Here is a 22,347-nt window from a genome sequence, read left to right on the forward strand (position 1 = left end):
TCAGTTCCCCTCATCAAACATCCCGAGTCCACTTTCTAATTTCTACCATAACTTTGGTTAGGGCAATATTCAGGATTACATTATTATAAAATGCAAATGTTATTTACACACTTCCACTTCCAGCCATGAAAGTAACAGACTAGTCCTATCATCATAAACAACTGCAGAACTAGACAAAATACAGGAAATAACTATTTTCAGACACTGAAGAAACAGGCAATGAAAAGCAGGACTGTGATCTCTGAGAAAAAAGAAATAAGACCGATGAATACCATAACTACCCCAGCTTTATGCTCTTCCAGTACTTACCAGATCCTGGTACTGGGTCCAAGAGTCATAATGAATGGAGGGGACAGACAGTGATAAAAATTAGAAGAGGCTGAGACAACTGAAATTTATGGGGGCAAAATACCACAAAGATGGAGTTAGTCCAAAAAGAATTCCAGAGGTCTACATACAGGAATATTGTGATAGCTAGTTTTCATAGGTGTCTTTCCAACGAAGATACCTAGTAGAGTCCATGCCAATCATGAATTTAGAAAAGAAATAAAAAAAGAATACCAACGACATGCAAACTCTTTCAGAAGGCAGAAGATGAGGAAACATTTCCCAACTCATTTTATGTGGACAGTATTCCTTTGATACCAAAACTGAAAACAATATAAAACTACAAAGAAATACCCTTTATGACACAGACAAAAAAATCTTCTGAAAACATTAGCAAACTGAATATAAAAAGGGTAATACATTATAATCAAGTGGGGTTTATCTTTGAGAGGAAAAGGTGATTCAAAAATTAACATAGCCAGATGTAGTGGTTCGTGCCTATAATCCCAACACTTTTGGAGGCTGAGGCAGGAGGAACACCTGAGGGCAGCAGTTCAAGACCAACCTGGGCAACATAGCGAGCCCAGTCTCTGCAAAGACAAAAAGTTTTTTTTAATTATTCAGGTGTGGTGGTGCACACCTGTAGTCCCAGCTACTTGGCAGGCTGAAGCCGGAGAATTGCTTGAGCCCAGGAGGTTGAAGCTGCAGTGAGCTACAATGAGGCCACTGCACTCCACCCTGGGCGAGAGACCACGACCCTATCGCTTTAAAAAAACCAAAAAACATAAATTACCGTTCCAACAGAATAAAAGGAGAAAAAAGTATAACCATCTCAATAGTATCAAAAAAGGTATTTGGCAAAATTCAACACCATTCATGATAAAATCTCTCAGCAAATTAGGAATAAAGGAAAACTTCCTTGACCTGATAAAGACCAGACCAAAAAATGCACACACAGCAACATACTTAATGGTGTAATACTTAATGCCTTCCTGCTAAGATTGGGAACAAAGATATCTTTCTTATCACTTCTTTTTAACATTAAACACTAGAGGAGTTACCCAGTAGAATTAAGGCAAGAAAAAGAATTTAAAAACACAGAGCCAGGTGCAGTGACTCATGCCTATAATCCCAGCATTTTGGAGGGGACTGAGGTGGAAGGATGCTTGAGGCCAGGAGTTCAAGACCAGCCTGGGCAACACAGCGAGACCTTTACAAAAAAATTTTTTAAACAATTAGTTGGGCGTGGTGGCACATGCCTATAGTCCCACCTACTGGGAAGGCTGAGACAGAAGTACTGTTTGAGCCCAGGAGTTCTAGACTGCAGTGAGCCATATTTGTGCCACTGCACTTCATAGCCTGGGTGAAAGAGCAAGACCTTGTCTCTAAAAAAAATTTTAAAAAGCAGAGATTGGAAAGGAAAGAGTAAAACTGTCTTTTTGCATAGAACACATAATCACCTATGTAGAAAATCCTAAGGAACCTATTTAATTAACAAGGCTTCTTGATATAGATGGTCAACATTCAAAAGTGGTACACTAGCAATAAACAACTGGAAAATGAAATTTTAGAAACAATATCGGGCTGGGTGTGGTGGCTCACGCTTGTAATCCTGACACTTTGGGAGGCCAAGGCGGGTGGATCACGAGGTCAGGAGATTGAGACCATCCTGGCTAACATAGTGAAACCCTGTCTCTACTAAAAATACAAAAAATTAGCCAGGTGTGGTGGCACACGCCTGTAGTCCCAGCTACTCCGGAGGCTGAGGCAGGAGAATCACTTGAACCCGGCAGGTGGAGGATGCAGTGAGCCGAGATCACGCCACTGCACTCCAGCCTGGGTGACACGAGTGAAACTCCATCTCAAAAAAAAAAAGAAACAATATCATGGGCCATAGCTCAAAAACATAAAATATGGATAAATATAACAAAACATGCTGTACTATTATGTATACTGAAAACTATAAAACATTGCTAAAGAAATTTTAAAACATGTAAAGATATACCTTATTCATGAACTAAAGGAGTCAACATTTTTAAGATGTCATTTTTCCTCAAAATGATCTAACCGTAGAGTTAATGTAACCTCCATCAAAATCCCAGTAGGCTTTTTGTTGAAACTCACAAACTGATTCAACAATTTATGTGCAAATGCTAAATACTTAGAATACCCAAAATAAATTCTAAAAAGAATAACAAAGTTGAAAACCTTGTCACGCCAGGTTTCAAAACTTACAATAATAAAGACAGTATGGTATGAGCATATGGATAGATATAATCATCAATGGACAGAATACAGATGCTAGTATTGGATTTATACATTTATGGGCAATTGACTTTCAGGAAAGATTTCAAAACCAATCAAGAGTGAAAGGACAGTCTTTTCTGCAAACGATGCTGCAACAAGAATATCAGCATAGGAAAAAAAATATATCATGACCCCTACCTCACATGTGAGCCACTGCAGCATAATATGATTGCTTTTTCATTTCTCTACAACTTTTTGTTTCCCCTAGAGTTAATCTGTTTTGTCTGATTATATTTTTAGGTGTTCATTACTAATTCAACCATCAAATCTCTTCAAACTGGCAAAATGGTCTCACAAGACATTTCTCTTTTAGAACACCAAGTATTCTTTTAATTTTATCTTTTTCTACAAATCCCTCTTGCAGTTCTCTGACGTGTTGCATTTTGGACTGGTTGCCCTCTTTACCTTGGGCACAGCTGTCATCCTTTCCCCAGGGGCTTCTCTCCTGTGTTGGATCTCCTGTTTCCTTTATCCCATGATTCTCTGTTCTTTATTCCTTCATGTTGGTGGGGCACATCCTCCAATAGACTCCTGGGAGAGAATGCATGGAAGGTAAAAAAAATCTTGAGGCCTCTCAGGTCTGAAAATGTCTTTTAGTGTACCGTCACACTTAACAGTTGAGCAGATACGGAATCCGAAGATGAAAATTAATTTCCTTCAGAAGTATCTTCTAGCTTGAAGTCTTGCTATTGAGAAATCTGAAACGATTCGGATTCCTTGTCTTTTACATGCGATCTGCTATTTTCCTCTGTGGAAGCTTGTAGAACTTCTTTGTCTTTGGTATTCTGGTATTTCCAAATAAAAAAGTTTGTGCTGGACACTTGATAGGCCCTTTCAATCTGAAAATATGTTCTTTGGTTCTGGGAAATATTCTTCGATCATATTCTTGGATGATTACTTCCCCTCTGTATCACTGTGATCTCGTCCTAGAGTACTGATCTCTTCCTAGAGCACTTAATTGTTTGGTATTTGACGTCCTTGATTGATCCTCATATGAACTTAATCTCTTCTCCCAAATATTTCATCTCTTTTACTTTTTGTTTCACTAAAAGATCTTCTCAACTTCATCTTCCAATGCTTTCCTTCAGTTATTTTTGCTATTATATTTTAATTTTCAATGACAATGGTTACTGTTCACTGAATATTCTTCTTTATATCATCCTGTTCTTTTTTTTTTTTTTTTTTTCTTGAGGTAGTATCTTGCTCTATCACCCAGGCTGGAGTGCAGTGGCATGAACATGGCTCACTGTAGCTTCAATCTCCTGGGTTCAAGCGATCCTCCCACCTTAGCCTCCCGAGTAGCTGGGACTACAAGCATGTACCACCACACTCAGCTAATTTTTCTTATTGTTATTAGAGACGAGGCCTCGCCATGTTACCCAAGCTGGTCTCAAACTCCTAACCTCAAACAATCCTCCCACCTCAGCCTCCCAAAATGTTGGGATTACAAGCATGAGCCACCATGTCCAAACCACCATCCTGTTTTTGTTTCATAGATACATTATCTTCTATTATTTCTGAAATAAAAATAATAATACTTCTGTTGAAGTTCTCATTTCCTTGTATAGTCTCTGGTTTCCATGGGAATCAATACAGAATGCCACATCAGTGCACCACCTATGTTCCCATATCTGCTGTTTCCACTAGTAGCTTTCTCAGAAATGCTGCACTAAAAGAACACATGAAAGCAGTCTAAGAAAAAACCAAGTAGCCTGTGCCTGTGTTTAGCAGCTAGGACCAAACAGGAACACTAAACTCTCTTGGTTTTTAAAACCTGGCTGTCTCTGCTTTTCAAAGATATTAAAGCTAAGAGAAACTTTCTGCAAAACAGGCACGTTTCATATTGTAGACTGAGAACAGGAGCTTGATTCAACTAGCTCCCTACTTGCATCTCCCAAGTTTCTTCAGATCATCTCAATATGCTACCTCACAGCATGGCCTCTGTAGACCCTGTGCCTGCAGGGTTGGGTTACATGTAAATGGTAGCTTCATGACCCTCTCTAGGCCTCTAGCAACATTGTGGTTTTCCTCTGTGTTAACACAACCACTGTAGATGGCCTCCAGAGACCAAAGACTTGCTTGACTCCGACCGACACAGGCAACTTCACAAATATTTATCTTGCGCTGCGCTGAGCAGATTCTCTGGCAAGACTAGGCCAGGATTCAGACTCCAAGACTCTCTGCTGCCTGCACTACAAAATGTGGTGACCAGGAGACCAAGAAGAGGTTCCAGGAGATGTGATTAAGTCAACAAGAAACCAAAAAATTATTCCTGGCCTAATAACAATAACCACCTCAGCTAAAGATGTAACTTGGAGACCCTAAAGGGAGGTTGTCTTAGACCTCTGTAATCTGGATTTCTTTTTTTCTGTAACTGTTGGAAAGTTTTGGTGCTTATCCTTAGACAATCTTTCATCTTTTCAATTCATGATCTTATCCAGTCTCGTGATGTTATAAATAACACACTATATGCTGACACCCAAATCTGTATCTCCATACCAGAACCTCACCTGAAATCCAGACATGAACATTCATTCACCTGTCTACTCAATATCTCCACTTAGATTTCTAATAGGAATCTCATACTTAACATGTCTAAAACTGAGTTTCTGATCTCTCAAATGTCTATTCCTGGTGCAGTCTTCCCCATTTCAGTTAATGGCCATTCTTTACTTTCAGGTGTTCAGTCAAAACCCTGCAGTCATCCTCAACTCTCTGTTTGTATGGTGGTTCATGAATAATAAAGTTCATGAATCTTTGCATGTGTGAAAATGTTTTATTATGCCTTTACATATTAATAAAATTGAGAGCTCTCCTTTCAAAGTTACGTTCCCTCAAAATTTGGGAAAATAAATTTCTCAGTTTATTTTCTATAATTGTAAAATGAAAATACTGGTATTAATTTTAGTCTTGTTCTTTTGTATTCTAAATATTTATCTCTCACAAGCTTTTAGAGTTTTCTCTATTCTAGATGTTCTAAAATTTCACAATTATATAAACAAACATTGATCTTTTTCAGTCACCTTGCTTCACACTCACAGGGCCCTTCTAATCTAAGAGGAATTTTCTTCTATTAGTTCTTTGATTATTTCTTCCTATTCATTTTTAGTTCACTCCTCTGAGACTGCTCTCAGCAGAGATTAGAACCTGTGGATCTATGCTGCTTTTCCTTCATGCTTTCTATTTTTTCTCTTGTTGCATTATATTCTTCAATAAAAACCCACTCAGCACAAGCTTCCAATTTATCAATTTGCTCTTGTAATGTGTCCATTTTGCTTTTCAGGCCATCTATAAGATTTTTCAAGACCTCTCTAATTTGTTCTTTTTATAAGGAAATATAATCTTTCTACATGAATATGACATTCCCTCTTTCGTTTCCGAAAGGTACCAATGATAGTTTTAAATGTCTTTCTGTTTTGTTTCCTGTGTTAGGGTTGTCTATTTACTGAATTTTGTGCTTCTCTTTCATGATGTTGGTTTTCCTGAAATCTGTGTTAATTCTGTTTTTGCACACCTTTACATGTGAGAAGCCTGGTAATCTGCCTATAAACGCTATTTCTGTTTACTGCAAGATTCTCCTTTGTGACTGTAGCAAAGACATATTGCTGGACAGGTAATCTGCTAGGTATAGAAGCTCCTAGTTCCTCCAGAATGTTTCCATTAACCTTAAGGCTCTGATTCAAACTTATAATCACTGTTTTAATTAGAGGGCATCTGTCTCTGCTACATGGCACAAAAAAGGGGGTAGGCCTATAAGACTGCTCTGACACCATACTTGACCAACTACACTGATATTTTTCCTAGGATCCTGAAGCACTCCCATTCCTTTTTTTTTTAAGCAGTTTTCTCTTGAGCTGATCTAATGCTTCCTCCTTGAAATTGATTCCAATGTCCTTCTTGTCTTTCAGAGATTCCTCACACTTTCTGGTATTCCCAGGACACCCTTTTATTCATATCAAGCTTTGCTAAAGTTATACTTTTTTACCTTTAAAATCTTCTATTTTTTTTTCTTTTTTTACTTTCTAAGGACTTGAAGTAATTTTAGGTAATCTCTTAAGATTGAAATGACTTTCTTTGTAATTTCCCCAAATAACTTATTTTTCTCTAATGACAATTTAATAACTGGTCCTTTTAAGGTGACTTCATAACATCCCAAAGGGAAAAAAAAAAGAAAAGAAAAAGATAAACATCATGAAGCCAATCAAATTTACAATCCTTAGAGTCTTGGGCAATCCTGAAAGTCATTACTTCTGATGAAATAGTTCAATATGATTGTCTTCTTATGGAATGACTGGGAACCAATTTCTAAAATATAACTGAATGTTCAAAATCCATAAACAAAAATTTATATAGATTTTTCCCAAAGCTAATGTTAGGGTTTTCATTTACCTTTCCATTCACATTTCTTAAACTATATTAACTACATGAAATATTATATATATACAAATTATATATACACATTATATATGTTACATATACAATATATGTGTAACTATATAAATGTATAAACTATATTAACATTGAAATAGACGTAACTTTTTATTCATATAATACATATACATATCCACTGGATTAATTTTAAAAATCTAATGATAAATAAACAATGCATTGCCTTCTGAGATTTATTATAAATTCTCAGGTAAGAAAACTAAGAGATAGATTATTTTTTAAATTTTAGATATCTAAAACACATTTCAGCTTTCTCAACATTTGATAGTAATGAACACAAGAGGTCTTTAAAATGGGTAATTAGAAAATAAAGTTTAAATTATACAAACATTAAAGAAAAGGCAAATTCCATAATAAAGTGGCAGATATTTGCATTAATCCCTAAGGTCACAAATAAAGTCCTTCAAAATACAAATGTGGCAGTCCTACCTATCCTAGTAGTTAATTCACTATACTGTAATTGTGTCGCTGGTGCTTATCAAAACAATAAAACCCATAGAATATTACAAATAATAGATTTTTAGAGTTAGGAGGGGCTTTTCTTTTCTTTTCTTTTTTTGAGACGGAGTCTCGCTCTGTTGCCCAGGCTGGAGTGCTGTGGCACGATCTCGGCTCACTGCAAGCTCTGCCTCCCGGGTTCACGCCATTCTCCTGCCTCAGCCTCCCAAGTAGCTGGGACTATAGGCGCTCGCCACCATGCCTGCCTAATTTTTTGTATTTTTAGTAGAGACAGGGTTTCACTGTGTTAGCCAGGATGGTCTCGATCTCCTGACCTTGTGATCCGCCCGCCTCAGCCTCCCAAAGTGCTGGGATTACAGGCGTGAGCCACCGCGCCCGGCCAGGAGGAGCTTTTCAATAATACAATAGTTCAGAACAGACTACAGACTCAAAAGACATATTTGAATTCCAAACCTCCTACCTACTACTCACAAGTTGATGACTCTGGACAAGTTATCTAAGCTCCTGTTTCCTTGAGTGTAAAATGGGAATATCAATACCAGCCTAAAATTGCTGTAAGGGCTCAAGAAATGAGCATTTATTATCTTCTGAACGAGGATTTCTCTGTCATTTTAACTCTTTTTAGTAAACATCTTCTCTCCTATTTTGTACTAGAAAATTAAGGTGAATTTCCTCCCACATGTAATATAAAATGTTTTTCTAATTTCATGCAACCCTATCCAAATCCATTACCTCTCTATTCTTAATTTCCTTAAGCAGTAAGCATCCCTGACCATGTCATTCTCCTCGGATAAAAACAACAACAAACTAAAGGCCAATCAGAGAGGTTACATGACTTTACAAAGATCATACAGCTAGTAAACAAAGCCAAGACGTGGCCCTGACTCCCAGTGCAGTGTTCTTTCCACCTTATTATATCTTAAAATAATACACATAATAAAATAATATAATCAGGTGAGGTTTGCACAGTCTTTTAAATTCACTTGCTCATATACATGGCAGCAAAAAACTATACAATTAAAACAAATCACTGTGAAGTTATTTTGAAGTATTTACCTTTCTACATGCAGGACAAAGCCCATTTTCATCAGTGCGAATTCGATGCCAACAAAATCGGCAAATCTGGTAGCCACAGGTGCAAGGGAAAAAGTTGATATCATCTATCTCCAAGGGCTCCATGCAAAGAGGGCACTCCACAGGGTCTTCCTTCGCATCAGGACTGCGAGACATCTTCACGTTTATTAAACAGCAGCAAAAGTTTATAATAATTTAAGGGAGAAGGAAGTTCAGCACTGAAAGCTAAAATGTAGGACTTTGACGACCTGCATGAGAAGAAACAAAATACATTGTTTACTACTGGAAAAATGGCACAGTCAACAATTAAGAGTCACACTGTCAAAAAATTTGAAAAATACTGACTGAGCAACTACTGTTATCAAACTGAAATGGCTTTCAGAATGGATTTCTGAAAATTTTTGAATACCAAAACAAAAGGCCTGGCATCATTAATATTTTGGATTCAACATAAATAAAAAAGAACTTCCCTTTTTTCTCGATAAAACATTTAGTACTAGCCTATAGCACTAATCATAACACATTTTAGGGGAATAAATAAGGTAAAACAGCACTCTTAACTGTTTCATCTTTGACCTAAAACCTAGTAATATTGCCACATAACTAGAAGACTATTACACTATTCTAAAGTTTGTCACAATTTATAAAACAAATCGAATGAAAACAAGATACTTCAATCATCTATAGTTACATGTTAACATCAAACTCTTGACACAGAGAAACATAGGCTAAAACTCAGAAAAACTCGGATGCCATAGAACCATAGACCTTAACAATACAACTGATTATGTAATAACATGCTAATGAAAACTTCTGAGAAACACGTATTAAACAAAAGTATTCCTATGGTAATACTACAAAAAGGCTATAATAAACAGGAAGAAAGAAGGGAAGAAATAGACCTTCATATCACAAACACTTTTTGAAAAGTTAAATAATATAACTTTTTAGATTATAGGGAGTTTTAAATTTTTAGGTAACATCTTAGGCTAAAGCCACTGTTAGATTAAAAGGTTAGCTTGAAATCACTACTTTAAGTTAAAATCTGATAGCCTGCAAACTAATCTATAATTCTATAGTAATCCCCACCAAAATCACGGTGGTAATTTTTTACATAATTGGACAAACTGATCCTAAAGGTTACATACAAGAATAAATGCATGAGAATCATTTTGAAGCTTCTGGGGAAAAAAGTGGGAATTTGCCCTGTCACATACTAAATTATACTATAAAGCTACAGTAATTTAAATAATTTCCTATTAGTATAAAATTAGACAAAAGAGCAAAGAAACTAAAGAATCTAGATATAGCTGGGTACAGCAGCTCATGACTGTAATCCCAGCACTTTGAGAGGCCAAGGCAGGAGGATTGCTTGAGGGCAGGAGTTCAGCTCCAGCCAGGAGTTCAAGACCAGCACAACATAGCAAAGCCCTCATGTCTATAACAAATTTTAAAATTAGCTGGGCATGGTGGCGCACACCTGTAGTCCCAGCTACTTGGGAGGCTTGAAGCAGGAGCATCACTTGAGCCCAGGAGTTCAAGGCTGCATTGAGCTATAACTGTGCCACCACACTCCATCCAGCATGGGTGACAGAGACCCCGTCTCAAAATTAGAAAAATCTAGAAACAGACTCATGAATTTATGAGATTTTAATATTTGCTAAAATGTATAACTAAAGATGGGAAGGCTGGACCATTTTATAAACAGTGATGGGACACTGGGCTATCCATTTGAATAAAAAATAGTATATAATCTAATACTGCAATTTAAAAAAATCCCAAATGATCTAGTGATCAATACATTATTGAAGTGTTAAAGAAAAAAAAACAGATTTTTTTTAAAATCTTGGGATATAGAAGGTCTTCATAAGCAAAACAAAAATTCAGAAGCCATAAAAGGAGACAATCAACTTATCAACATGGAAAGAAGAAAACATAAATAAAATTAAAAGTAAGCATCAGAGTAAAAGATACATTTGCTACATATAATGAAAAGCTAATGTCCAGAATATATAAAGAAATCCTACAAAGCAGTAAGACACAGACAAGTTAAAAAAAAAAAAAAAAGAGACAAGAAAATGATAAGCAGTTCACAGAAGAATTACAAGTGATTAAAATACATGAAAAAATGATCAATCTTTAGTTAACAGCCAGGTAACTTTTTTTTTTTTTACCCCATCAGCCTGTCAAAGAAGTTAGTTTTCACCCAAAGTAGAGAAGTAGAGAGGATCAATGATCTAGCGCCTCTTTCAAAAGAGGAAATGGGAACACATTATTTTGCCTTAAGTTACACACTTATTAGTATAGCCTGGATTCCTTCTAGGAAGTTTTAGCCCTAGATAAGCTGTGCTCTTAACCACTCCCTTATACCACCTCCTAACTAAGAATCTATTCTACATAAATAGTGACACCAACATAGCCAAGTGTTTGGCTATGTTCTACAGCATTATAAGAGTAGAAAACTGCAGGCCGGGTGCAGTGGCTCACGCCTATAATCCCAGCACTTTGAGAGGCCAAGGCAGGTGAATCACGAGGTCAAGAGATCAAGACATCCTGGCCAACATGGTGAAATCCCGTCTCTACTTAAAAATACAAAAATTAGCTGGGCGTGGTGGCACATGCCTGTATTCCCAGCTACTTGGGAGGCTGAAGCAAGAGAACTGCTTGAACCCAGGAGGCGGAGGTGGCAGCGAGCCGAGATCACTGCACTCCAGCCTGGTGACAGAGAGAGACTCCGTCTCAAAAAAAAAAAAAAAAAAAAGAGTAGAAAACTGCAAACAGTATACTGTCCATCTGTCCATTAATAGGAAAATCATTAAGTAAATATGATATAACATAAGGTATGTTGATCAGAATGTCTATTCTAGTTATACTTTTTAAAGAACAGCAAGTATGAATATACAATTACTTTCATTAAAACATATAAACCCTGTATGCATATATATTTGTTTCGCTAAGAAAATAAACACATGGAAGTTTAGACACCAAAATGTTGTTGTTTCACAAAAGACAAAACGGAGGTAGGAGACTACTAATTTTTTAAAGAAAAATCCATATTATCTAAATTGCTGCAAAAAAATGTATTTTTTCACAATTCAAATGGCCCTTTAAAAAAAGAGGAAAATTGTTTTCATTTCCTTTAGAAAAATTAAATTACTTCTCACTTTTGCTAATAATTAGAAGAAAAATACAACGAAAGTGCCTTCTTGTGAATCTATAATTATTTCAAAATAAAATTAAAAAAAAAAAAAAAAAAAAGAAATGCCCAGATTTGCCACTATCAGTTTTCAGCATATATACAGTTAGGAGTTTAAAGTTGACTTCTAATAGGTCTTCCAACTTTAAACATCCCAAAACTGTACCTGTAGAAAACACAGACTCAAATATAGGTTCCAATAACAGAAAAGTAAACTGAAATAATCAAATGGTGCTATCTACACTTCTAATACCTTTGATTCTAAGATATCATTTCTTTAACTACAGGTTATTAGAGTTTTAGTGAAATAATTTATGGAATGTTGGGAAGGAAGCAATACATTGGGGCTTATGAATAGAAAAGCTTTCTAGAAGGTAAATTACTATAAATAAAAAATGATATACTGAGGTTTTGCTTTTTGATTGTTTCTATCTGTTTTTTAATTTTAAAAAAGTTTACAAGAGTATGAATCTTTCAGTTTAGGGGGAGGTTTAGAGGAACAAAAAAGGGACAAAGGAGAAAGAAATCCTTTAGATAGTTAATACAAAAGTAAGTACATTTGTGCACCTCTAGCACCATGGAGAGAAGCCACAGAAGCCGGCTGCCAAAAGTAATCTCATAAATGGTAAAAGGTAGGAGGAGGGTAGTCTGGTGTGGTAGAACACTGCAATACAAGGTCAAAGAGTTGACTGACTCATCTCTTTCACAAAGTAACTATATGATCTTGGATAAGAAATCCAAAATAATTTGATGTACTCATCTGAACAATGAAGAAACACAAACTTTTAGGGAATTTCAAGTACAGAGCAATTTCCTAAATGTATGATAGTACCCCTCTGAACTAAGCTTTTAAAATAAGCTTTGAAATCGACTCTCCAAAATACCCTTGCCCAAATTTTCATTTAGAGAATAATTTTACTTAATAAGCCAGACAACTAATATTAAAATTAAAACTAAACAGGGCGGCACGGTGGCTCATGCCTGTAAATCCCAGCACTTTGGGAGGCCAAGGCGGGCGGATCACCTGAGGTCAGGAGTTCGAGACCAGCCTGGCCAACATGGTGAAACCCCGTCTCTACTAAAAATACAAAAAAATTAGCCGAGCATGGTGGTGCATGCCTGTAATCCCAGCTATTTGGGAGGCTGAAAAAGGAGAATTGCTTGAACACAGGAGGCGGAGGTTGCAGTGAGCCGAGATTGTGCCACTGCACTGCAGCCTGGGCAACAAGAGCAAAAACTTCGTTTCAAAAATAAATAAGTAAAATAAAATAAAACAATGCATTCAAATAATAAGATTTAAAATGTTACAAGACATAGAAATATCTTTTTAAATGAAAAGGGCAAGAAAAGCCAATGACTTCCTGAATGGGGTGCAGGAGTCCTTAGAATTAATTTGGCAGGGAAAAAAATATTCATTTTTAGCCATACACAGTGGCTTACACCTGTAATTCCAGCACCTTGGGTGGCCAAGGCAGCAGGACTACTTGAGGCCAGGAGTTCAAGACCAGCCTGGGCAACACAAGGAGACCTTGTCTCTATGAAAAATTTTTAAAATTAGCCAGGTATGGTGTTGTGTGCCTGTGGTTCCAGCTACTTGGGAGACTGAGGCAGGAGGATTGCTTGACCAAAGGAGGTCGCGGCTGTAGTGAGCCATGTTCACGCCACTGTACTCTAGCCTGGGTGATAGAGTGAAACCCTGTCTCAACAACAATTCTGCCAGGCACGCTGGCTCACACCTGTAACCCTAGCACTTTTGGAGGCCAAGGCAGATGGATCTCCTGAGGCCAAAAGTTCAAGACCAGCCTGGGCACCATGGCGAAACCCTATCTCTACCAAAAAAAAAAAAATTAGCTGGGTTGGTGGCACATGCCTGTAGTCCCAGCTACTTGGGAGGCTGGGGTGGGAAGATTGCTGGAGTCCAGGAAGCAGAGGTTACAGTGAGCCTAGATCACACCACTGCACTCCAGCCTGGGCAACAGGGCAAGATCCTGTCACAAAAAAAAAAAAGCCTTTTCATATACATGATCCAATCCTCACAGTGACTTGGTAAGAACACACTATATCCTTTATAAAATATGAAACTGAAGCTAGAGTGTTAAAGATACAATTCAAAAACAGGACCCAACTTCAAAACTCACGCCCTTTCCAACATGGTAAGACAGAAGTCACGGTTACTGATGTTGGAGCTACGTATACTTGGAAGTGGAGTGCAAATGCCCAAAGAATAAAACATTACTTTTTAAAAAGTTAAACTCTATGGCAAATTTTTACCTTATTACTTGAGTTCTTGTTCTCTACATCAACTGTAACTAGTAACTGTGACATGTGTAATAATGCTCCTGCATCACCAAAAATCTCACATACCACGTAGTAAGTACACAAAATAAAAATCACACACTCAAAATTATGTTTGAAAGTGTCTTATCACTTATAAAGTGTTACTGTATACATGGTTTTGTGTTTAGGGTCCTGTTCAAAAGATATGTGTAAGAATACATGAGAGGCTGGACGCAATGGCTCACACTCACAGTCCTAGCACTTTGGGAGGCTGAGGCAGGCAAATCGTTTGAGCCCAGGGGTTCGAGACCAGCCTGGGCAACATGATGAAACCCCATCTCTACAAAAATGAGCCGGGCGTGGTAGTGCACACCTGTAGTCTTAGCTACTCAGGAGGCCGAGGTAGGAGGATCACCTGAGCCAGGAGGGAGAGGCGGCAGTGAGCCGTGATGTGGCACTGCTGCACTCCAGCCTGGGGGAGACAGTGAAACCCTGTTTCAAATAATAATAATAATAATAATAATAATAATAATAATAATAATACACGAGAATGTAAGGTAGTACAGACACTACAGAAAATAGCTTGATGGTTATTAAACTTAGAATTAGCGTATGACCCAGCAATTTCACTCCTAGGTGTATATTCAAAGAACTGAAAGGACTTGAACAGATACTTGTGCACCAGTGTTCCTAACAGTATTTTTGACAATAGCCAAAAAATGGAAAGTAATCCAAGTGTCCATCAATGGAGGCATACACAAAATGTGGTATATCCATACCATGGAATATTAGAATATATTCAGTCATCCTCAGGAACGAGATGGCGGTTCTCTGGAGGCTGAGTGCCCTTTGCAGTGCCCAAGGAGGTCGAGCTCTGTTGCTGTGAACGCCAGTGGTCAGACCTGCTTATATCTCAGCATTTCTTCAGGACCGACCTATCCCAGAATGATGTGGAGTACAGCACATACACTTGTCACCGAGCCACCATTCTGGTTCCAAGGCTGCGTCTCTCCGCTGGACTAGCGAGAAGGTTTTCAGTGTTTTGCTCCTGGGTCTGCTTCCGGCTGCTTATTTGAATCCTTGCTCTGCGATGGACTACTCCCTGGCTGCGACCCTCACTCTTCATGGTCACTGGGGCCTTGGACAAGTTGTTACTGACTATGTTCATGGGGATGCCTCGCAGAAAGCTGCCAAGGCAGGGCTTTTGGCACTTTCAGCTTTAACCTTTGCTGGGCTTTGCTATTTCAACTATCACGATGTGGGCATCTGCAAAGCTGTTGTCATGCTGTGGAAGCTCTGACCTTTTTGACTTCATACTTTGAAGAACTGATGTAAGCCTCTTTGCCTCTGCTTTGTTATGCCATTAAGCTCACAATAAGGAAGAAATAACAGATAAGTCTGTTGGTGGACAGCCTTCTTCTCTTAATCACAAGGTTATTTTCAGAATTTAATCTTTGAGGAAAAGGTTTGAGAGGAATTATATCTAAGAAATTGTGAGACTGAGTTCTGTATTCTGGTGAGTTAATGGGGTTGCCTCCCAGCTTCTTATAAGACTCACAGTATAACTAAACATGATATACGAGCTTTTGCCTTTTAATTTATCAATCTCTTTTAAAGAGAATCCAGCTTTATTACCATTAGTATATGATCAAACTTCCATATTTGCCCTGGGAATAATGGACAAAGGGAAATACTCTTAATTCATGAATAAAAACTTTGCAGAAAATTAGACAGTGATTAATTTTCGAAAACTTCCCTCTCTAGTCAGTAGATACCACCTACTGATGGTTACATATACCAGGGAAATTTTAAAATTAGGAAGTGCTGATATCTCACATTATAAATTTCTAAATCCTAGGGAGAAATGCTTGGAGTGCTTCTGAATATAGAGAAGTTCCATTTAAGGGCAAGTTTCCCCTTGTAGACGTATCAAAATATTACCAATTGTAAACTGAGGTTTAATTCTCAAATGTGTTCTACTTGTTCTAAAACAATCTGTCCACAAATATAAAACTATAAGTAATAAATTGTTATTTTCGCACAATGGGAATCTCTAATGTGAAAATGTATTCTATGAAAATAATTTTTTTAAATAAAATGTTGTATAATAACAAAAAAAGAATATATTCAGTCACAAAAGGAATCAAATTCTGATACATGCTACAACAAGAATGAACCCTGAAAACACTATGCTTTAAGTGAAATAAGCCAGTAACAAGAAGACAAATATTTTATGTTTTCACTTTTGGTTTCTTGTTTTTGAGACACAGTCTCACTCTCTCACCCAGGCTACAGTGCAGTGAGTGGTGGGATCATAGCTCACTGCAGCCTCAAAATGCTGGGCTTTATAAAGCAAATCCTCCCACCTCAGCCACCTGAGTAGCTGGAACCACAGGTGTGCACCACCACACCCGGCTAATTTTTAAAATATCTATATGGATGGGGTCTCCCTGTGTTGCAAAGGCTGGTCTTGAACTCCGGGCTCAAGTGATCCTCCCGCCTCAGGCTCCCAAAGTGCTGGGATTACAGGCATGAGCCACCATGACCAGCCTGATCTCACTTTTATGAGGTATCTAGAATAGACAAATTCAAAGATACAGAAAGTGGAATAAAGGTTACTAGGGGGCTGGGGGAGAAGAATGGGGAGTTATTACTTAATTTAACAGAGTTTCTGTTTGAGATGCTGAAAAAATTTCTGGAAACAGTGGTGATAGTTAAATAACAATGTGAATGTACTTAATGCCACTGAACTGTACATTTGAAAATGGTTAAAATGGTAAATGTTTATGTTACATATATTTTGCCACAATAAAAAAGTCAAAAAAAGAAAAATATGCTGTATACACTTAACTATAGTACATAACAGTACTTTTATAAAATTTTTAAATGATTACTATATTTAATTAACCCTTTAATTTTTTGCCAATCTAATAGATGAATTTTTAATAACTTAAATATGTAGCTAGTGCAACTCCACTGTATACAGTTACACAGAAATAATACTCCTAAGTATATACTATACAACCAAAGTCATATATACACTGTAATTATACATAATTGAAAGCTATTTATAGATATGAAATACACACAGACACACAGACACACACACACAGACACACACACACACGCACACTTTGGTATTGTATAGCATCTTAAAAGTTTCCATAAATTCTGGAGGTGGTTCTAGCTAGAAATCAAAAAGTGAAAAAGATTAAAAAAAGAAAAAGAAAAAAAAAGTTTCCATAAAAACCATACATGCAATATATACATAAAATTATAAACTATATATTTTTATAATTAGTCTGTTCCCACTAGAATGGAAACTTCAGGACTTCACAATTAGTCTGTTCCCACTAGAATGGAAACTTCAGGAGGGCAGAAATGACCTGGTGCATCACATTTATGATGGTATACCATGCAGCTACATATGGCTTCCAGTAAATACTAAGCATTCACACATTTGATGAATACGTAAAAGAAAGAATAAATTATTTGTTATATGTCTGTTATAAATGACAACCTTCGAAAATAAGAAACAGCACTTTAAGTTGTCCATTGTTTCTGTATTAGACACATTTCACAAAGCATGTTATTTACATAAACTACACAAAGACAAAAAACAGACTAAAGAGTAGCTATGAACAGTGTGCTAAGTGAAAAAGTTTAAATATCAGCACTAATATTTAATTTCCCCTTTTAAATTAGGTGCCAAAGTACCAATGTATATCTACCATGAATATTCATATACTATAGAACTCAGGACTGTATTACCTTTAGGAAGCAAGAAAAGCTTACTTATGTTTTAGAAATCTATCTACCTGACAACTTCTAAAAGCCTCTCTCATTAAAGGTTAAACTGCTGTTATACAGAAAAATCAACTATGTAGGACTGCTTTCTACCTCTCTATCACTTTGCTATTTATGTAGTAAAATATTTGTATTTTACTTTTGTAAGATGTAAATCAAAAGCAGCATACAAAGCATCTCATATAATTTAACATGTCCCCAGAGATAGCTGGGAATCTCTTCCCAATGGAACTGACTTCATTTGCAAGAGTGTGACGTTCAAGCCTAAAAGCAATATCAAACCCAAGGTTGAGTGAAAGGCATTTTGGAAGAGATTCAAAATACAGGCTAAACTGTAGGCCAGCTAGTTTGCAGGTGACAACCAGGGAATAAGACAGCTGGGATGAGCCCCTCTGGGTCTGAACAAATTGTACATGCAGTGACCTCGAGAATCGTATGGATCTGGCTAAGAAGCAATTTATGTCCTAGGGTATTGTTAAAGACAATAGAGCAGTCAGCCAGAAATCAGTGGAGATAAAAAGCTGGGTGTGGTCAGAAAAAGAAACAGAAGAAAGCTCTGCCAAACGCTGTCAGCCCAACACTGCCAGGTGCCATGTGGTCATACACAAGTCTGTGCCCCTAAGGAGCAACACCAGAGGCTTAAACACTGCAAGGGGGAAACAGAAGTCACTGAAACAGGGCAAGAGAAGTCACTAAATAAATAAGCAAATAATTGTAACAAGCCCTGGAACTAGCAGGGGGTTGAAAGATCAGTACCCAGAGTTGTTGCAATGTTATACAAGATGTTCAGTTTCCAACATAAAATTACGAGCCATGTAAAGAAATAGGAAAGTGCTGAGTGTGGTGGCTCACACCTGTAATCCCAGCACTTTGGGAGGCCGAGATGAGTGGATCACGAGGTCAGGAGTTCGAGACCAGCCTGGTCAACATGGTGAAACTCCATCTCCACTAAAAATACAAAAAATTAGCCAGGCGTGGTGGCGGGCGCCTGTAATCCCAGCTACTAGGGAGGCTGAGGCAGGAGAACTCCTTGAACCCAGGAGACAGAGGTTGCGGTGAGCAGAGAATCAGCCTGGGTGACAAAGCAACTCTGTCAAAAAAAGAAAAAAAAAGGGAGGGAGGAGGGAGGGAGGGAGGGAGGGAGGGAGGGAAGGAAGGAAGGAAGGAAGGAAGGAAGGAAGGAAGGAAGGAAGGAAGGAAGGACCCATATACCAGAGAAAAATAAAGGCAAAAGACACTACCTGCAAGAGCAACCAGATGATGGATTTAACCAACTTCAAAATGCCATTACAAATATGTCCAAAGAACTAAAGGATACCATAATTGCAGAAGGAAAGTATAATGACGGTATCTCAGCAAATGGACAATATCGATAAAGAGACATTATTAAAAAGAACCAAATGGAAATTCTGGAGTTGAACACTGACTAGAAAAAATCACTAGAGGAGCTCAAAAGTACATTTGAACTGGCAGAAAAAAGAACTGGCAAACTTGAAGACAGATTGATAGAGATGATGCAATCCAAAGAATAGAGAGGAAAAAAAAGAGTGAAAAAAATACAAAGCCTCAGAGAAATATGAAACATCAATAAGCACATGAACATACACATAATGGGACTAGTAAACAGACAGGAGAGAGAGGGAAAGGGAAAGAAAAACTATCTTAAGTAATGATGACTATATAAAAATGAAGAACTACAGGTAACACAGATGAATCTCCCAAACATAATTTGAGCAAAAACAGCAAGACAAAGTATACGATGCTGGTCATATAAATTTCAACAAAGGAAACTATATTTTAGGGATGCACATAAAGGTGATAAAAGTCATGATAGTGACTACCTCTAAGGAAAGGGAGAGGACTTCAAATGGCAAGGGGTGTATGGGGCAGGAGGATTCTGAGGTACGTGAAATATTCTGCTTTTGACCTCAGAAGAGTCTACAAAGACATCTACTTTATAACGAAACTGTACCTGTTTTATATGTTTCTGAATGTATATTTCCTTTTTCAAAGTTTTAAAAGAGACACTAGCTGCAAATTTCCAAGAATTGGTTAAAAGTAATCCCTAGACCCAGAAAGTACAACATACCCAAATGTGATCAATAAGCCCACATCCAGACACAAAGTAGTAAAACTGCACAACACTAAAGACAACAAGAACCATAAAAGAAGCCATAAAGAAAGAAGCCTTCACCCAATGGAATAATTAGAGTAACAGCAAGGAAGCCAGAAGGCAGTAATGTATCTTCAAGATATGAAGAGAAAATTACTGTCAACCTACAACTGAGCACCTAGGAAATAACAACCCTGAAAAAATGAGAGTAAAATTATAAAAAGACATTTCAAAGACAACTGAAAAGACTTTGACATGGACTAGGTGTTAGATGATGTTAAGGAATTACTGCTAATTTAGTTAGGAATGAGAATATTGTGGGTTTTTTTTTTAACCTCTTCTCTAGGAGATACATTCTAAAGTATTGACAGACTTCGTGATTGGATATTCCAGCAGGAAGGAAGGCACAGAGAGGTAAAGAGACCCCTCTTTAAACATCAAATTATAAAGTATCAATAACAGGAAACTGAGGAATGGAAATACTGGATTTCATCATAGCATTTGTTCTACTTTCATGTATGCTTAAAAAATTTTCATGATAAACAGCTAAAAATAGTCAGGCACAGTGGCCAACACGTGTAATCCCAGCTACTTGGGAAATTGAGGCAGGAGAATCGCTTAAGCCCAGGAGTTCAAGGCCAGCCTGGGCAACATAGTAAGACCCTGACTCAAAAAGAGAAATGAGGCTAAATTAAAAATTAAATAAACAAAAACTGGCAATTTACCACTAAAAGACCTCCACTAATGAAACTTCTGAAGACGTTTTTTAAGAAGGAGGAAAATAATCCAGGAGGACAGTCAGAAATTTTTTTTTCTGTTTGTTTGTTTGTGTCAGGGTCTCACTCTGTTACCCAGGCTGGAGTGCAGTGGCGTGATCTCCGCTCACTGCAACCTCCGCCTCCTGGGTTCAAGCGATTCTCCTTCCTCAGCCTCCTGAGTAGCTGATATTCTGGTTAAAAGTAATCCCTAGACCCAGATTACCAGGCAGGTGCACACCACCACGCCTGGCTAATTTTTGTATTTTTGGTACAGACGGGGTTTCACCATGTTGAATAGGCTGTTCTCAAACTCCTGGCCTCAAGTGATCCACCTGCCTCAGCCTCCTAAAGTGCTGTGATTACAGGCGTGAGCCGCTGTGCCCAGCTACAGTCAGAAATTGAAGGGATGGTAAGGAAAGATGTGGTAAAAACGTGCGTAAACTGAATCACACATTTCTCTATAAAATAACAACAATGTCTGTCTAATTTGTTAGATTTAAAAAGGATAAAATGTCTGTTGGGAGGGGAGTGATATAAGATAAACTGCTCTAAGGTCCAACTTAAAGAGTAACATGAATGGTCGGGAGGTCAAGGCATTAAGAATCACTTGAACCCAGGAGGCAGAGGTTGCAGTGAGCCGAGATCATGCCACTGCACTCCAGCCTGGGTGACAAAGTGAGACTGACTCAAAAAAGAAAAATAAGACCCTCCAGAAAAAGAGGGTAAAAAAAGAGTAACATAAATGGTAAAATTTCAAGGGTAATCACATAATCCTCTATGATCTACTAACCCCACCTCTGTATAACAGCCTTAGAGAAACAGTTGCACATCTGCATGAGTACAAGCAATTGCAGGAATGTTTTGCAATAGCAAAAAATTGGGACTCCCAATGTCTATCAATAGGAAAGGCTAAGTTACTGTATATCAGTAAAATTAAATAAAGCAGTTTTAAAGAACTAAATCTGTACATACTAACATACTGAATGAAAAGAAAACTAATTGCAGGTGCTGTATAACAGTTGTGTTTTGTTTTGTCTTGTTTTTGTTCTGTCTTGTTTTTGTTCGAGAGATTCTCATTCTGTACCCCAGGCTGGAATGCATGGCGTGATCTTGGCTCATTGCAGCATCCACCTCCCGGGTTCAAGCAATTCTCATCCCTCAGATTTCCTAGTAGCTGGGATTACAGGCATGCACCACCACACCTGGCTAATTTTTGTATTTTTAGTAGAAATGGGGTTTCATACATTGGACAGGGTGGTCTCGAACTCCTGGACTCAAGTGATCTGCCCGCCTTGACCTCCCAAAGTGCTGGAATTACAGGTATGAGCTACCACACCCAGCCAACTGTTTTGACACTAAAAAAGAAATCATACATGTTCTCTACATATGTATAGTATAAGCAAACCCTTAGGGGGAAAAATGACATATAAACTGATAATAGTGACTACCTTTAGGAAAATAAAGAAGGGAATGGGAGCAATCAGAAACCTGAACCTTATCTATGTGCTTTTGCAAAGAGACTATTTATGTATTTCTTCTATAATAGCAATTAATTTTTAAAAGACAACTTTTTAAAGAGT

At 37.6% G+C, this 22,347-nt stretch overlaps 1 protein-coding gene and 1 pseudogene across 12 annotated transcripts in view; one reads left to right on the plus strand and one right to left on the minus strand.

Annotated features, from left to right (window-relative positions):
* CNOT4 (CCR4-NOT transcription complex subunit 4) overlaps window positions 1-22,347 on the minus strand; it is a 149,637-nt gene that overhangs the window by 67,806 nt on the left and 59,484 nt on the right. For all 12 annotated transcript variants that reach the window (XM_003813438.5, XM_003813437.4, XM_008965995.4 and 9 more), the window contains one exon: window positions 8,599-8,864. In XM_003813438.5, coding sequence (XP_003813486.1) covers window positions 8,599-8,772 — 174 coding nt within the window. In that variant the 5' untranslated portion in view covers window positions 8,773-8,864. The remainder of the gene's footprint in view (window positions 1-8,598; window positions 8,865-22,347) is intronic.
* Window positions 14,873-15,522, plus strand: LOC117981124 (succinate dehydrogenase [ubiquinone] cytochrome b small subunit, mitochondrial-like; annotated as a pseudogene).

Source organism: Pan paniscus, chromosome 6 (genome assembly GCF_029289425.2).
Source record: "Pan paniscus chromosome 6, NHGRI_mPanPan1-v2.0_pri, whole genome shotgun sequence".
Classification (NCBI taxonomy): domain Eukaryota; kingdom Metazoa; phylum Chordata; class Mammalia; order Primates; family Hominidae; genus Pan; species Pan paniscus.